Below are 16,552 nucleotides of genomic sequence, written 5' to 3' on the forward strand. Positions count from 1 at the left end.
AAAAGGAAACACGGGACCCTTATAGGATCACTTTGTTGTCTGTCTTTCTGTCCGTCTGTCCGTCTGTCGTGTCTGTCAAGGAAACCGATAGGGTATTTCCCGTTAACCTAGAATTATGGGCAGGTAGAGAGGTCTCAACTCTCATAGCCCAAGTAAAGGAATAAATCCGAGAACAAATTTCGTGATTCTAGATCAACGGGAAGTACTGTATAGGTTTTCTTGACGGACGGACGGACAAATGGACAGACAACAAAGTGATCCTTTAAGAGCTCCGTTTTTCATTTTGAGGTACGGAACCCTAAAAAAGAAAATGATGCACATGTAATGAATAAATGTGTAGGCCAGTCTTCACACTAAAATATTTAAACCCCTTTAATTTAAAAACTGTCATAGCCTAGTGGTTAGAACGTCCGCCTCCTAATCGAAGGTCGGGGGTTCGATCCTGGAATCACGTTCTACTAACTTTTCAGTTATGTGCGTTTTAAGCAATTTAATATCACTTGCTTTAACGGCGAAGGAAAACATCGTGAGGAAACCTGCATACCTGCAAGTTTTCCGTGTTCTCAAAGGTGTGTTCCTAAACTTCTCTTGAATTTAAACCACTTACTAGGTTTTGATCTGAGAAAGAAATTTGACATTAATTGACAAAATTGAGAGACCTAAGCTTGTATAAGAACACAGAAGTGTCATAATTCGTGTTCACTTTGCCTAACGTCTCTCGGAGAGCAGAGAGAGATTTAAACTGTTTCTTATAATCATTGGCCATATTTCAAATGCGAAAGTGTGTTTGTTGGTTTAATATTCAATCACGCTACAACGGAGCAACCAGTCGACGTGGTTTTTTGCATGGATACATTTAAAGACCTTGAGAGTGACATCTCTCTCCGCATCGTATTCTTTATTGCTGAGGGTTGTGACCTCTTTCCATTATTCCTACATCTAATGGTAGGTTTTCTTGGGATGCGGTGAGTTCAAAGAGCCTACGGAACTCGACTAGAAATACGAGATTTTGACTCTTAGGTTTAACGGTTATGAATTAGTTATTATTATCAGTGATAAAATTGATTAGGGCTGCCAGCCAGGTAAAATGACATTTATCTCGGAAAATCAAAGAGTTTCCACGAGATTTTTTCCAAGTTTGCGCTACTAAGTACATATATTATGAAGAGGAAAGGTTTGTTTGTTTGTTATCGATAAACTCTGAAACTACTGAACTACTTGCACTAAAGACATAATCATCAACATCAACCGACAGACGTCCACAGTGAACATAGGTCTTTAATAGGGTCTTCCACATGCTACGGGTTTGCGCCGCCTGAATCTTTGCGCTTGCGCTTGACGACAATCATGCTTTAAAGAAAGCAATGATGAGGTCCAAGTTGGAGCACGCTTACCTAGAAGATGCCTATTCACTCTTGGCTTGCAGGTATCTAAGGTATATATGGCAGGAAACACGGCCGCCGAAATGGCGTTCCAACCTTTAGGCTCTCCCCATTGCCCGCAGCATGAATCTGAGCTTTCTTATGATGGTTATATTATTATGTACATATAATATCTCATAAGAAATCTCTAACACACAATCCAGCTAAGTAGGTCCAATTTCAAAAAAAGCTAGCTAGCCGACAAATCTAACTCAGTTAGGCAGCCTTCGGGAACCTTCGAGATGTCTCTCGTCCAAAATTCCTCAATGCTTGAAGACCAGTCTTTGAATAGTGCATGATGTCAGTGATGAAAAATGGATCCGAAATATAGGTCTTTTTTGTACACAGGAAATGCCTGACGCATACCCCTCCGTCATGTGGGGCTTGCACCAAACTTGCACTACTACGAAATCCATTTCGGAACACGGCACCCGGAACGAGGCGCGCTATCTCCTAAAAAACATAGGTATAATACCTATTTAGAACACTTACTATCTGTCATCATAATCTATGACAACCTCCGAGTATTTACCTGGTAAAACCGTGACTTTAGAATAAATTTTAGTATATAAGCAGGCTTCATTTAGAAATGAAAAAATCCCTATTTTATTTTTCAATGATTATAAACACAACTTTCATTCAAAAATAATAAGCTTAAATTCATTTTAAATAATATTTTGCGACGAAATGACGCGCACAGTCCTTCCGCCATGACAGTCCAGTGGACACTGAATTCCATAGAGCGCCTGCAAGAAAATAAATAGCACAGGAAGTTTTTTGGTTAGTTTTAGATTATTTAAGAAATGAAAAACATTTAGTATAAAACTAACAGTTCGAATTGATTGTTAAACCTAAACATATCATTTTCTGGAGGTTGGCTTCAAAGTATCAAGATGTTAAAGTAAATTTTTACAGAACAAGTTGCGAACAGCAATGTTTTCAACTTGTTTTTTTTATTTATTGGGATAATGTATACTAAATTAAAAGAGGCCCTTATAATCTTCACAAACTGAAGTTTTTAATTGCATGTATTTAATAGCTGTTAATGCTTTAGAAAAATAAACAATTTACTTCAAAGTACAGCATTTTTGCGATTTGTCAAATAGCAATTACCTTAAACTGTGCGTTGATAGATTCATCAGTCAACCAGTCACCTTTTCTTTTTATATATTTAGGCTTATGCCCGCGTCTTCGTCTGCGCGCACTTCACATATTTCAAGCCTCTTTTTTACTCCCTTAGACGCTGAATTTGCAAAAATTCTTTCTCTACGTCATAATAGCTCTCTGCATGCGTTGATAAATCAGTCAGTCTGTCAGCCAGTCATCTTTTCCTTTCATATATTTAGATTACCGATAAAACAGCAGTGTTTCCGATGTCTGATGTATTGATGTAATTTGAATATTAAATTCACTTATCTTGTTTATACAAGCAAGGTCCCGAGACTGAGTGAACGTTTCGTTAACTCCTACGCAAAAGCCTCGACATCCTTCAAAATATTAAATTGATATGTAGGTATCTTGTCCACATTGATCTGCTTTAATTACTTACCTAAAAATAAATCTAGACTTTTCAAAAGTGCTTGGCATTAGAAACCAGTCTACGTATTTAAGCAAACAAGTTAGTAGAGTGATTGGGTACAAAATAAAGTGGCTATCGGGGCAAGTTGGAATGCTTCAGAAATAACTATTAATACCTATTACCTAATAGAAAAATAAATAATTTATTTCAGAATTCCTATGTGTACATGAGATATGAAACTCACGAAAATTAATATAGGTACTCTGTTGCGCTTATAATGTGGTTACTAGTTTACTACTTTGTAGAGTAGTTATAGTTGTGTGATTATGTTAGGTACATTGAACTCTAGAAACTTGAACTCAAGTACCTTTTACCCTTATATTATTTCATTTTCATATATGTAGATCATTTTGATTTCATTTCATAGTACTTAATAAGTTTTTATTCTAAGTAGGGCATTAACTCTTAGAAATAAGTTTACAGGGAAAAATAAGATTCAATTACCAATAAAACCAGCACGTGAAACTTGCCATGGTACTCGTATATCTTTACCGGAGAGGGGTGGGTCCTTATCCCTAACGAGAATAAATCACCTGGCGATATTCGATAGGCCGTTCACCCGCTATCGAACTTCCTGTGAGCGATCAGCTTTACTTCCTATTGATTTATGTCTTCGTTTGAAAAGATTATTTATTTATGGTTGATCGTTTGAGTAATACTCTTTTAAGATTGCGTGACATAATGAGGTTACTTTTTGCTATGGCTTAATGTTGTTCTTCTTTGTCGATATGTGCCTTTATAGTTCTTATTAAATTAGGTAAGTGAGCTATTATATTTTGTCTTCATCGATATAGATTGTAAGTAACTTGAAAGATGGTTACTTTAGAGTTTAGATAGTAGGTACATAATATCTGGGGTGTTTTTTGGCTGGCAAATATTTTCGCCTCGAGTTAGGCTGCTGACGGCAAGTTTTGACTTTGGACCACCGGTTATCTATCGCTATCCTTTTTTCCTTTTGTTTTATTAATACATCAATATGGTGGTCTAGTATAATTAGAACGGTCTTCGTTTATCTCACTGCTAATGCTTCGTTTATATCAATGCTATGTGGAAATTATCTAAAAACTATGCTGTTAGTTTATCCTAGACTTGATTTTATTTCGATTTCTCTTTTTAACCCCCGACCCAAAAAGAGGGGTGTTATAAGTTTGACGTGTGTATCTGTGTATCTGTGTATCTGTGTATCTGTCTGTGGCATCGTAGCGCCTAAACGAATGAACCGATTTTAATTTAGTTTTTTTTGTTTGAAAGGTGGCTTGATCGAGAGTGTTCTTAGCTATAATCCAAAAAAATAGGTTCAGCCGTTTAAAAGTTATCAGCTATTTTCTAGTTTTCTTGTAGAAAAGAAGGTTAGATAACCCTTAGGTTCATAATATTCAAGTCTCAATTGACAAATGTCAAGCTGTCAATATGGACGTTGCCTAGATATACATAATTATTTATTTGAAAATGATTTGTCGGGGGTGTTGAAAATTTTTAATTTACACTTGTATTATTATAAGAAGTTATTATACTACCCGAAGCTTGTTTAACTCTTCGTTAGCTGTATGTTAATCTGTCATTTAGTATGGACAGAAAAGTTATGGAAAAACGTCGTTTGACATCTCTGATCTCTGTATAATTTTCAACACACACTTAACGTGAACCTGTAGGTAACTTGGAAACTTGGAAAGTTACATTCAGGTTGACTGTTGCTTAGGATAGTAATATTGAGAATTAAGTAAACACGAGAACATAGTCCTATCTGAACTACTATACAAATGTCTTTCAACGTCTTTCTCACACTTAAGACCTATTTGCTCAAACTCGTTCCGGCTCTGAGAGCCATACAGTTGTGCAAACTCGTAATGGCAGTAAGAATGCGAATGTTTCCTGTTTCTTCTATTTGCTCGTACAAATAAAATGTTGAGTTGATTTTTCGAAAATAAAAACTAGCATTTTTATAAAACGTGAAAGTAAACTCGATCTAGTTTCGCGTCATGTTTATCTTCCACAGTTTTAAAACGAGTGAAATAATTTTTGAAATAAAATACTATTGTAAAGGTAAGTACCTACTAGAAAGAAGAAACCCAATTTCTATTCATAAAATAATTTTGTGATTGTACTTCGTAGAGGAAAATATAGATAGAGCAAAGTTCAAATGTTACACGTGGCAAAGTTTTAGTACAAAAATACTCAGTGGTATTACAGTTATTGGAAATGGGAAAAGGCTTATTTGAGCTTTGTATTTGCAACGGTTTGAATAGCGAAGGATTTCATTTAGGTTAAATTCAGACAGAAGTCAAGGCCTTTGGATTACAATGCTTACTTTTTTATGTGGAAGAATTGAAATTTGACTTCAATAAACAAGGTTTTCATCACGTGATATAATAATATGGTCATCATTTAATTCGATGAGTATTTTTTAATGCCAGTTAACAGTTATATTTTTGATATTTTTTACTTAATATTCTGTGTGCATCGAAATGTTTGTTAGTCATAGAATTCTTAGAATATTTTTTCAAAAAAACCCTTTTTACTTTTTAGCACTAATTTTTGTATGAAAATGAACTTTGGCCATTGAGATTTCACTCTTAACGGTATAGTGGGTAATGGATATACATCTACGTACATACATAGTTGACCAAGTAACATATCTCGATTAGCACTTACTCCATTTAGTTTTGTATTAGTCAGAAACTTCTAACGAACTGAACCTAATGTAACATATGGAACATATATGTCAAGATGTTTAATCTTGTTATTGTATCGTATATTTCATGTTAAAGTTTAGATAGATATTAATTGAGTTTTGATGGATACGTGGGTCGTAAACTCTTAACTCGTAAGTGTAAGCCAAAATAACACATATCGGAATAGTTACCACTTAGTTAACAAGTAAGTTATTGACTTTGTGATTAGGTATGTTTCAACGTTCTTAGAATCAAACCTTACAAGAAAAAACAAATCTTCGACAACTTAAATTATGGAATAAGGGACATAAATATATTATAATATATAAAAGAAGACATTTAAGTAAAAAGAATGTAAAACAATTCATCCTTTACTTTTGTATAAAAATCTAGGTGATAATATTAAGAAGAGATTTCTGAATTGTTTTATTTTAAAAACAAACTAAGTGCCTACATAAATTGTTTAATGACTGGCTGAAGCAATTTAAGAGATAAACATTATTAAGTATGTCTCATTTACATAATATGGAAGGTCCGGTAATAACAGCCCACGGCCAAACAGAACCTTCTCTGAACAAAAAGAATGGTCAGAATATACGAGTCTCGAAAATAATAAAGTTTGTATTCGTGGAATAAAAGAAGACATGACCTTTTTAAAACACGTTTATTTTAGTAATTTTCCTTCTGATATCAATCAAATTCTTCGCTCGATTACTTATTTCAATTACGTAACTAAGAACCGTTAAAGTAGTGGTCGTTTTATTGGTTACTAAAGTGAGATTTACTCTTAATTGCCATAAACTGGAAAGTTTCATAACAAACGGCGTAACTTTTTAATGTTGTTTCATTAAAAGCCTTGATAGTCTAGTGGTTAAGCGCCATATTCACAGTTTTTCGGGAGTTCCCCTCCTACCAAAGTGATCCACGATGCACATGAAAAATGACAATATGGGTTTGACGGATGGTGGTACTTATAATGGTGCATTGTCCGTCAAGCCTATTCACTGTCATTTTTCATTGTGCATCGTAAGGTCACCTTGGTGGGTAAGAAGGATTATGTATAATTATTGGCTTTACAAAAAGTTGAACCATATTATTTTTCAATTCCAAGTTTGTTTGTTTGTACCCATAAAGTGGCTCGCCAAAAAGTTCAGTCGAAGTTCGAACCAGTGTTGTTCATTACTGTTCTATCATCCTACGTATATCTTGCATCTAAATTACAAAACTGTAACATCCAAATAAGTTGACAGATAAGCGCCAACTCATGTTATAACTATTATTTTTATACATAACCCTTCCTTTTGGCTTTGCCGCAGTCGGGTAAAAAGTACTACTAAATGATTTACAGGATGATACCTACATATTAATTCCTTTCACCGTTACGTTATTGATTTGATCGCCAAACATAATACTGTGTAGGTGAATATATTAATAGTCTCAGGCGATTACAGCCCACATAGTGCCCATCAAGGAGCTCAAGTGTAGCAGTATGAGTAAATAAAGAGGAACTGTTATTCATATTTATTTTTTGTTCTTCATACATTCATGTCTGTCGTAATCCCTCCTAAGTATGCTTAACGTAATTAATGTGTTTATTATTTACTTTTCCATTTAATCTCGGGCGTAGGTTGCTTATGAGAATAATGAATGTCTAACGGAATCTTGAAATGCGAATCGTAATTGTACCGTTTTCTAATCTCCGAAGTGAATAACTTTTGAATGATTTTTGTTATGCATCTGATGAAGTATCTCTACACCCACTTGCTAAACATTCCTGTTCTTTATTTTGTTTAAAAAGGTCAATATACCTGATATATTTAACTGTTAAGTTAAGTTTTTAACATGAAAACATGTTAAAAACTTTCTTTTCTGGTAATAGTATATTGAACTGCGATTACATTGGCACTGAGTTTCGACACATTCGTATGTGTATCATTATTAAATTCACATGATTATGTTTTAGTGCAAACTCACATCAAAAGATAAAGCCTAATTTGTTTACCCACCAACACGGTTAAAAGGTTTCCCAATATTAAAAAGTCTTTATCGTTTTAACTATTTCAACTATAGACCTATTTCCATTATAGTACGAATATTGTTCTTTGTTAGATTAATCATTTCTCACTCGACGATAAAGGCTTAAAGAGGGTTGCCTCTAAGTCGGGGTGACTGACACACAAGGGTTATGGTGGTATTAAATGGATCGTTCGCTTTTACAGCGGCCTACGGTATACATTACCTACGTATAACACAGTATATTATCAGAAATATATGGTTACTTTTGTTTCATAGCTTTCTATCAGATAGCTAATATTTTTGTGACTAAAAAGAGTTCTTTCCATTTTAAACATTTTGGAATATGCCATTTTTAGTATCAGAGTTTCGTTCAAATATTTACGTATCTTAAAAAAGGGCATTTTAATTTGAAACTCTTTGTATTCTCGATAATTATTTTCATTACTTACATCGTTTGATATATTCACATCATCAGCAAAATATCTGGTATAGACAAGCAAGTCGTAGTCGTACATTCCCGCTAAAAAAGGTTTTGGCCAAGGTTTAGATTTGCTAGTGTGTGAAGGACTTTAGTGTATCTCTTTATTTAGATAAAAACACATAAGGTGTCAAGTCAAAGGGTTCAAGTATTTTATAATTTAGGGTTACCCGAGAGAAAATGTGGGCACCTGCAAATGAATAAGTGCCCTAGGCAAAAGGCTCGTAACCTTTTGAGTGGAGAACGCGTGTCGGAATAGAGAAGGGTTGAATCTTAACAAAACTGATACTTCAGCTTCACCCGTAAGTACTTATGTTGTATAGGACAGATGCTTATTAAAATAACGAAAATGAATAGTGGAACTTTTTGAGATTTTGAATAGAAGTTCTTCTATAGATAAAATTAATTGTATCCAATATTTTCGCAATCTTAATATGTACATCACACTAATATTATAAAGGAGAAAGTTTGTATGTGTGTGTGTGTGTGTATGTTTGTTACTCCTTCACGCTAAAACTACTGGACGGATTGGGCTGAAATTTAGAATGGAGATAGATTACACCTTGGATTAGCACATAGGCTACTTTTCATCCCGGAAAATCAAAGAGTTCCCACGGGAATTTTAAAAAATCTACATCCACGCGAACGAAGTCGCGGGTATCAGCTAGTTATTAAATATAAGTGTTTGTTTAGTGTTTTATCGGGCCTGAACCCAGAAGACGCAGGTTCGACTCCTGTGCAATTTCGCAATTTTAGATATGAATTAAAAAATATTTACTTATGAGTGTTCTTGTTATTTACTTCAAGTTCATGTGGTAGCTGGTTTCGTTGAGAGTAAACCTTATACACTCGATATACAAAAGAAAATATCTAATGACTTTGTTCATGATTTTAGTTATGTAGCCTTGAATTATTGTACTTAAATAGGTACAATTATATCATGTGTAGGTGTATGTTTGTATGTGCGGCGGTTTAATCGTTGACGAGTTATGCTGTTGCGGTTCTTGAGCAAGCAGCCATGGCCCACTTCAGTCACATTGCGTAGGTCAGTCATACGACGTGCACACTTTCACTGATATACACTTTCACTTCGCTATCTCATGCCATTATTTTACACTAAAAAACCGGTCAAGAGCGAGTCGGTCTCGCGCGCGTAGAGTTCCGACCCGTCGTCCAAAAAATAACACTTTTCATTTTTTTTTAATGTAACCAAAAGGTTTTCGGATTTTTCCCTTACAGTACTTGTGCTATAGGTACTATATACACGGAAAGAAGTTAGCGCTCTTTCTGTTACATAATCCTATACAAATAACAGAGACAAAAATCTCAGTGGGCGTGAACCATTTTGAGTTACGCATAACACATACATGTTTTCAAAAAACATTCGATATTCAATTCGAAAATGCTTTCAAAAACATTCGAAATTCAATTTGAAAACATAGTTTCGTTTGTGATTGGTTTTCGTTTGTGATTGAGTGAACGCCCTCTGAGATTTTTTCTGTGTCATTTGTATGGGAGTGCGATACGGAGTACGGAATGGGAGTGCGGAGATGGGGGAAGATATACTAATTTCTTTCCGTGGATAGAGTATATTATATAAGACATGATTCTGGGTCAACGGGAAGTACTTAACTAACCCCATAAGTTGCGACTCTCTTGACGGACAGACAGACAGAAAAGTTAGTGTTAGGGTTTCTTTTTTTTCTGGATGTACGGAACTCTAATAATGATACCGTATAGCCGATCCATCATATTGCCCCTTGAAGGACTTGATTGATGACCATGAGTGGGGAGACCTTACCATGTATGATGTACAGTTATCATATATTTCATGTTATACTGACAACCTTATAAATAGTCTGTCAAACATATTTTACGTGTTCCTTTTAATGGAAATTTACATTACCGTGCCTACCTCTGCTACCCTACAAACGCATGACAAACCCTAATTTAAATAAACAACTGTCTCATTCCTTTGTAAAAATAAATGCCTAAGGTCTTGTATATAGAACTTGCCTCAATGGCACATGCCCGCGGCTTTACCCACGTAGATTCAGTATAAAAATCCTTTGATTTTCCGAGATAAAAGTGATCTATGTCAGTGTCCTAGATACAAGCTATCTCTGTACCAAGTAGATGATGCCCGCAACTTGTTAAATCCAGATTATGTTTTTCAAACATCCCGTGGGAACTCTGATTTTTCAGAACCAAAAGTAGCCTGTCTTTCCTGTACCTTTCGTCAGAATCGGTTAAACAAATGGGCCGTGAAATTTATCAGACAGTTATACAGATTTTCGAATTTATTATATTAAAATATATGGGTTGGGTTGTAAAATTGCCATGTTATACACGTACTGTGCCAGAAATCCGCAAAACCTGTCTTTGTATTAACTAATGACTCAACGTACTTGCATCCGACATTTCAAATAAATAATAAGTACATAAAAGGCAAAGGCAGTCTGTATTATTTTTAAAAGGTTTTGTCCTATGTATGTCCCAAAGCCTTGATAGCTCAACGGTTGAGGAGCGGACTGAATTCCATAAGGTTGGCGGTTCAAACCCCACCCGTTGCACTATTATCGTACCCACTCCTGGCACAAGCTTTACGCTTAGTTGGAGGGGAAAGCGGAGTATTATTCATGATTCTTCTTTTATAAAAAAAAAAGTATGCCCTCAAACAGTAGCGATGTATCCGTTGTTTGTCAATTTCCCGATGACGCAGCGCGCTGTCATGGCATAATGTTCGCCGGTGCACATAAACAGTCCGACCCACCCCAACCTCCTCTTGAACACCCTCAGACCGCCGCATGCCCCATTTTTCACGATACTTGGCATGGCGTGCCGTAACCCGTACCCCTAGCTCGTAACCCCCCGTACATTTTCTTTCATGTTTTTAGAGGTTTTTGTTACGTCAACAGAGCGATCAGCTGTTCTAATAACTTTGCGCCGAGATATCCAATAGTACTAAACTTACGTCTTTCTACATCCGAATGTTTAACGATTGGCTCGTTTATTATGTAGGTACGCAATACGCATGTACATAAATTACTTCTTGATAGTAAAATTCTTGGATTCTTGGATGTAGTAATTTTATTATCGCTGTTTCACGTTTTACAGCGAAATTTTATTTCTTTAGTTAATCACTTACTCTCCTTATTTTGTACTAGCTGAAGCCCGTGACTTTATCCGCGTGGAGTTAGGGTTTTAAAATCCCCTGGGAACTTGATTATCCGGCATAAAAAGTAGTCTTTGTTCCTCTCCAGGTCTTTAGCTTTATCCATGAAAAAATCAATTCGATCCGTTCTTCTGTTGTGACGTGATCGAAGGACACTCTTTCGCCTTTATAATATGGGTATTGGGTAGTGATCTCAGTAAATTGTCAATCTATCTACATAGCATTCCACTACTCGCTTCGACTCTTAAATTAATGTTTTAGAGTATCTATTCATGATCATGACATTTCAATAATGAAATTACACCAAGGACTCGGAATCAATTAATAGAGCTTATCGTGTATCAATCAGCATTAGTGCAGTGCATTGATACATTCCGGCAAGTCAGCGTAATAAGCGGGCGGTGTGCTTGCTGAGTCGGCGGATCAGAATTGAGCATTGAGTCGTGACTCAGCGCGACAAAGAACAATGACTCAGCAGGGCTCGGAACAGTTGGCCCAGGAACCGTCAGGCGCAATAAGTGGATTACTCCTTCACAATTCACCAAACCTATTTAATAAGGCTCTTTTTGTGCAGCTGTTTTTCAAGTTACTGCTCGCTTAAATATTTGCTTAGTATTTCCTTACCAACTTAATGTTCGCGAGTGTTTACATTGCGGCAAAGATGGAGCGCTGTTTTATTCGCTTCGTATTCATACCTACCTCTACTAGAGATTAGACGGTGACCTAAATTGAATTTTAATGAGACCGCAAAACGCTCTGGTAATCACAAGTGGGTAAATAATTAACATTTAAACTGAAACACTACATTCGGCCGTCTCACAACAAACAGGATCAAAATACATATTAAGTTATTATTTGCTCGTGAAAGAGATGCCTAAGCAAAGTTGACGTGCTGGTGAATTGATGTTGTTACTTAAGATTCTCTATTGTAATACAAACCCACAATATTAATGAATATTTTCTTGAAAAATACGTTCATTGTTTATCCATGCCGAATAGTAATGATATCAGAGCTTGCATCATGGAGACTGATATAAAATTTATATATTAGCAAAAACGAAAGTTCTTACTAAGTCCTTAAAAACCTAAATCCACAAAAATACTATTTGCATGTACAGATTGCATAACTGTGTCTACTAGATAGCTAGTAAATCTTGTAGTTACTAAGCGTAGAACTAGAGACCTACAAAACAGCAATGATTAATATTTATTTTATAGTCAAAATCGTTTAAAACGACATCATTTATAATAACATTTTGGTTATAATGACCAAAATATAAATCCCAGCTATTTGTAGTGTAAAGACTTAAAGTTATTACAACTAGCGGCTTTTGCGACCTACCTAATAATCGTAGTCCCTCAAATGCTGTTATAACAAATTTTGACTTTCTTTTTACAGAGGGTAGAACGAGAAGCCACCAAGAGTCCAGCTACCACAAGCACGAGAAAGAAGACAGGGGTTAGAAGCAACGGACAGATCACCACTGTAGAACCGCCACCACAACCTGCAGGTAATTTCCTATTGGTTTCAACGACTAGACTGGGCTTGAAAAGTGTAATTGAATGATATACAGGCTGTTTGGTATAATTAGTATATAAAGACAACACGTACCCATGCTACTTTGATCTGATAAATACAATGCTGAAGTATAATGACGAAATAAAATTATAAAATTTCCATACAAAATAAAAAAATAAAAATTACGTCAAAGACCCTAACGTGCCCTAACTCACTGAGATCGTTGGCCATCTTTAGATAGGCCAAGGCCTCGTCATTATATTATACTAATTACTAAACACCCTGTATAATGTGATTGATGAAGATGTCTTCAATTACTCGAGAAATCTAAAAAAGCTTAATATTTAGCTATTCTAGATGACATTGTACCAGCTCAAACCACAATAAAAGACATTTAAGAACTTCCATTTCTATACTAAAAATCGAATCCAGTTTTGGGTAAGATTTTCATCACGCAATGGCAAGATATAGAACGGGTAAATTAGTAGGTATAATATTATTATAGTCAGAAGATCTACGCAAACGAAACTAATGCTATGTTAGTAGTGAAATGTTAGTAACATAAATAGGGTCTCTGAAACGTTTGAAATCTAATATTAGCAGGAATATGTTAAGGCACTCTCAAAGGGAATAGGAATCGGCAATGCGGCTTAGGGGATCCAAGGCTTTCAAGTGCACTAACTACGTCTGTGATCCTAGATTGGACCCATTCAATTTGATAGTCAATCGGTAGAAAGAGCTTTACACTGAATGTATACATAGTATACATACATGTAGCCTTAGGAGCTATACAGGGTACAGTGTCTAAATCTAGTGGGAAAAGAAAGAAAATGATCACACCTGTTTTCTTCCTTTATTTTTTGTTATAAATAAAGTCTGAATAACTTTTCAATAAATTAGATTTGATTCAGAAGATAATAAAATCAAACTTTAAAGTGATTTTAGGCAATGCATTTCAAGGAGTCTCGAGTTACATAACTGTTGGTTATTTGCATAAATCAACGAGAGGTAACTACTAATAAATAAAGCGTTTAACCTCATATTTTACAATGATATCAGAACAATGAGCATTCCGTTGTTCGTGTGGGAGAATAATAAATCTGCACTGTCGTCCCCCATACTTTCTCTAATGTTTGCGCTTTGGTGATTGCACCGAAGATGAATAGAGGCCATTTGCAATCGACGGCATTCCTGTCTAATAAATATCTCATTAACTGTGAATTTAGTACCGTTTAATGGTATCTATTGTATTAGAGATAATTAATGGGGCCGTAATGTTAACGGCTAGGATGCGTGAATGATAAAGTGTTTTCGATTTCAAATTCCTAGTATTTCTAGACATACCTATTAGAATAATAATAACTAAATCATTTCAGTTATCTGATGAAATTCTCAGCTATGAAGCAGATTTGATAGTGAGCTAAAAGTACCACAAAAGTATGATAATGATTAGTGTTATAAGAGGTAACCAGAAGTAGTCAACGTACAGCAACGGGGAAATTGAAAAATCTGCAGCCAAACCACTACTCTGTGTGATGTGTCCGCAAATAAAACTGATAAAAGCGCTTTCATTTCGAGATGTCTGTTCGTGACAGGCGACAGTTGGGACGCACGATGTGTAGAAAGGGGGTGAAATAGATTTGCGTGTTGTAAAAGAAGGTTATTTACGCAGTTATGATAAAAAAGATGATTAATTTACGGTTGTTCGAGAATGTCGCATTAACAACGCACGCCTACGCTCTGCAGACAACCAATAGTGCTGAATAATTGAAATAGAACATTTAGAAATGATAGTTATTTATAAAAAATACAAAGCATCGACCTCAATAAGCAAAGTCAACGTACCCAACGGTGACAATTGCGAAATTGAAAATTCTCCACGCCAAACCACCGCTGTGCCCGCAAATAAAGCTGATAAAAAGTGCTTTCATTCCGCGATGGCTGTCCGTGACAGGCGTGACGTCACTAAATTGGAACGATTTATTTCTGTCATGTAAATTAAGGTGAATGGTATTTTGATTTGTATTTGCATAATAGCTCCATATTTCCCTGTCATCACAGTCTTTTCTAGGAATTAATTACTATTGATGTAATTATTTTGCTGACTACAATCAAAAATCTCCTTGGTATTCTGGAAGTAACAGTAAACAATGTCGTGATAACAGCAAATTAGAGTAATCGAATCTAACTTAACTATACAGGCGACCGTGTAGAGGCAGTGACCGGCGACTGCCATTCGCATTCGTTTGAAACTAGTTGGGTTACTTCGGCTTTTAGTTCATACTATTTACTCCTTATTGTAGTACCTACTCTATATATGCGCTCCAATAAAACTTTATCTTGCTCAGAATATTTTAAGTGTTCAGTTGTATGGAAAGGAGTTGTACAAATACATAGTCTTACGATTTTCATCTGCTAATAGATACGTGTTTGGTAATACGTATTATTTACTTAATAATTTTTGTAACATAACACGAACCATATGTTAGATAACTGATTACTGCCGCCTATGAATATAATTTGCAGGCTGCAGCACCAGAGGAACCGTCAAGACGTTGTGCCAGCTTTTTCAGGAATTTGTTGATCCGCCCCTTGAATGTTAAAATCTAGTGAGATGTGTCAGAACCTGCCAGAGTTTTCCATTCTGAAAAGGTTTTTTCTAAAAGGCTATCTTTTTTATTTCATTTCATCGTTGAATTCATAGATTGGTATTCTTATTTCATTACAAATTACATTTTAAAGTCATATAATTCGGTTATGTTGAATTTACTTAAGTCGTTAAAGTTCCTTGTTCCTGAAAGTTTCTGAATTCATACAACTGATACTGTATTCAGTAAACTTTATATTACTTTGAAAGTTGTGAACTGTAGGTCCGGACTCCGGAGCAAATACTGCAGGGATCGTTTGAACTTTCCGTGTTGTTCATCGAAGTTCAATCACTTTCGTTGGGAGCCGACCTGCCTGGTCGGAAACTGGTTTTGAATGTGAAACTACTAACTAGTCAAGTTGCCAAGGTTGGTCGGTCACTTTGACTAGTGTTCTGGTAGATAATGCTATTAATTATTACTAAAATAAGTTGATTTGCTTTGGTATTTCTATTCTATTTTCCTCTGTTTTAAATATTTTTACTAAAGGTTGTCTGAAGGAGATCTTTTCATTCGATTCTTAGAAGCAACCTTTTCTTATCTTTTATGTATGTTATCATAAAATTTAAATTGCTTTTATTTGTACCTAATGGTAAATTAGTGACCATTTTATCACCACATCACATTTACGGTATTTTAGGCTATTTTAGACTTGCATTGTAAGCGCAGTCACAAAGACAATTGACATGTTAAGTTAGTTTAATAATTTGCAGGAGAAATGCATATATTTTATTTAAACTCACTTGAATTTGATCTCGATACTGTCCTGAATTATTTTGTAAAGGGCATTATTTTTTGTAATAGGTAGCTAAATAAAGTAAAGGAAGGTAAAACTTTACCCTAATCAAAACTCATTGATACATCAAAGCCTAAATTACATTAGTATTATACTGAATCGCACGTGAACGTTCTTGTAAAATACAAAGCATCGTGCAAGCGACAGCCCTTTGTGCTAGATAAGCGTTTAGACGGAATTCGGATATTACGAGTAGATCAGCTTCTGCGGCCACCGGACCCTACAGTAGTCACACTTAGCTTGTTTATCGA

At 35.4% G+C, this 16,552-nt stretch overlaps 1 protein-coding gene across 2 annotated transcripts in view; it reads left to right on the plus strand.

The window, feature by feature from the left end:
* The window catches only part of LOC123870212 (probable JmjC domain-containing histone demethylation protein 2C), a 216,098-nt gene that overhangs the window by 90,302 nt on the left and 109,244 nt on the right, over window positions 1-16,552 (plus strand). For both annotated transcript variants that reach the window (XM_045913418.1, XM_045913419.1), the window contains exon 7: window positions 12,741-12,852. In XM_045913418.1, coding sequence (XP_045769374.1) covers window positions 12,741-12,852 — 112 coding nt within the window. The remainder of the gene's footprint in view (window positions 1-12,740; window positions 12,853-16,552) is intronic.

Source organism: Maniola jurtina, chromosome 12 (assembly GCF_905333055.1).
Source record: "Maniola jurtina chromosome 12, ilManJurt1.1, whole genome shotgun sequence".
NCBI lineage: Eukaryota > Metazoa > Arthropoda > Insecta > Lepidoptera > Nymphalidae > Maniola > Maniola jurtina.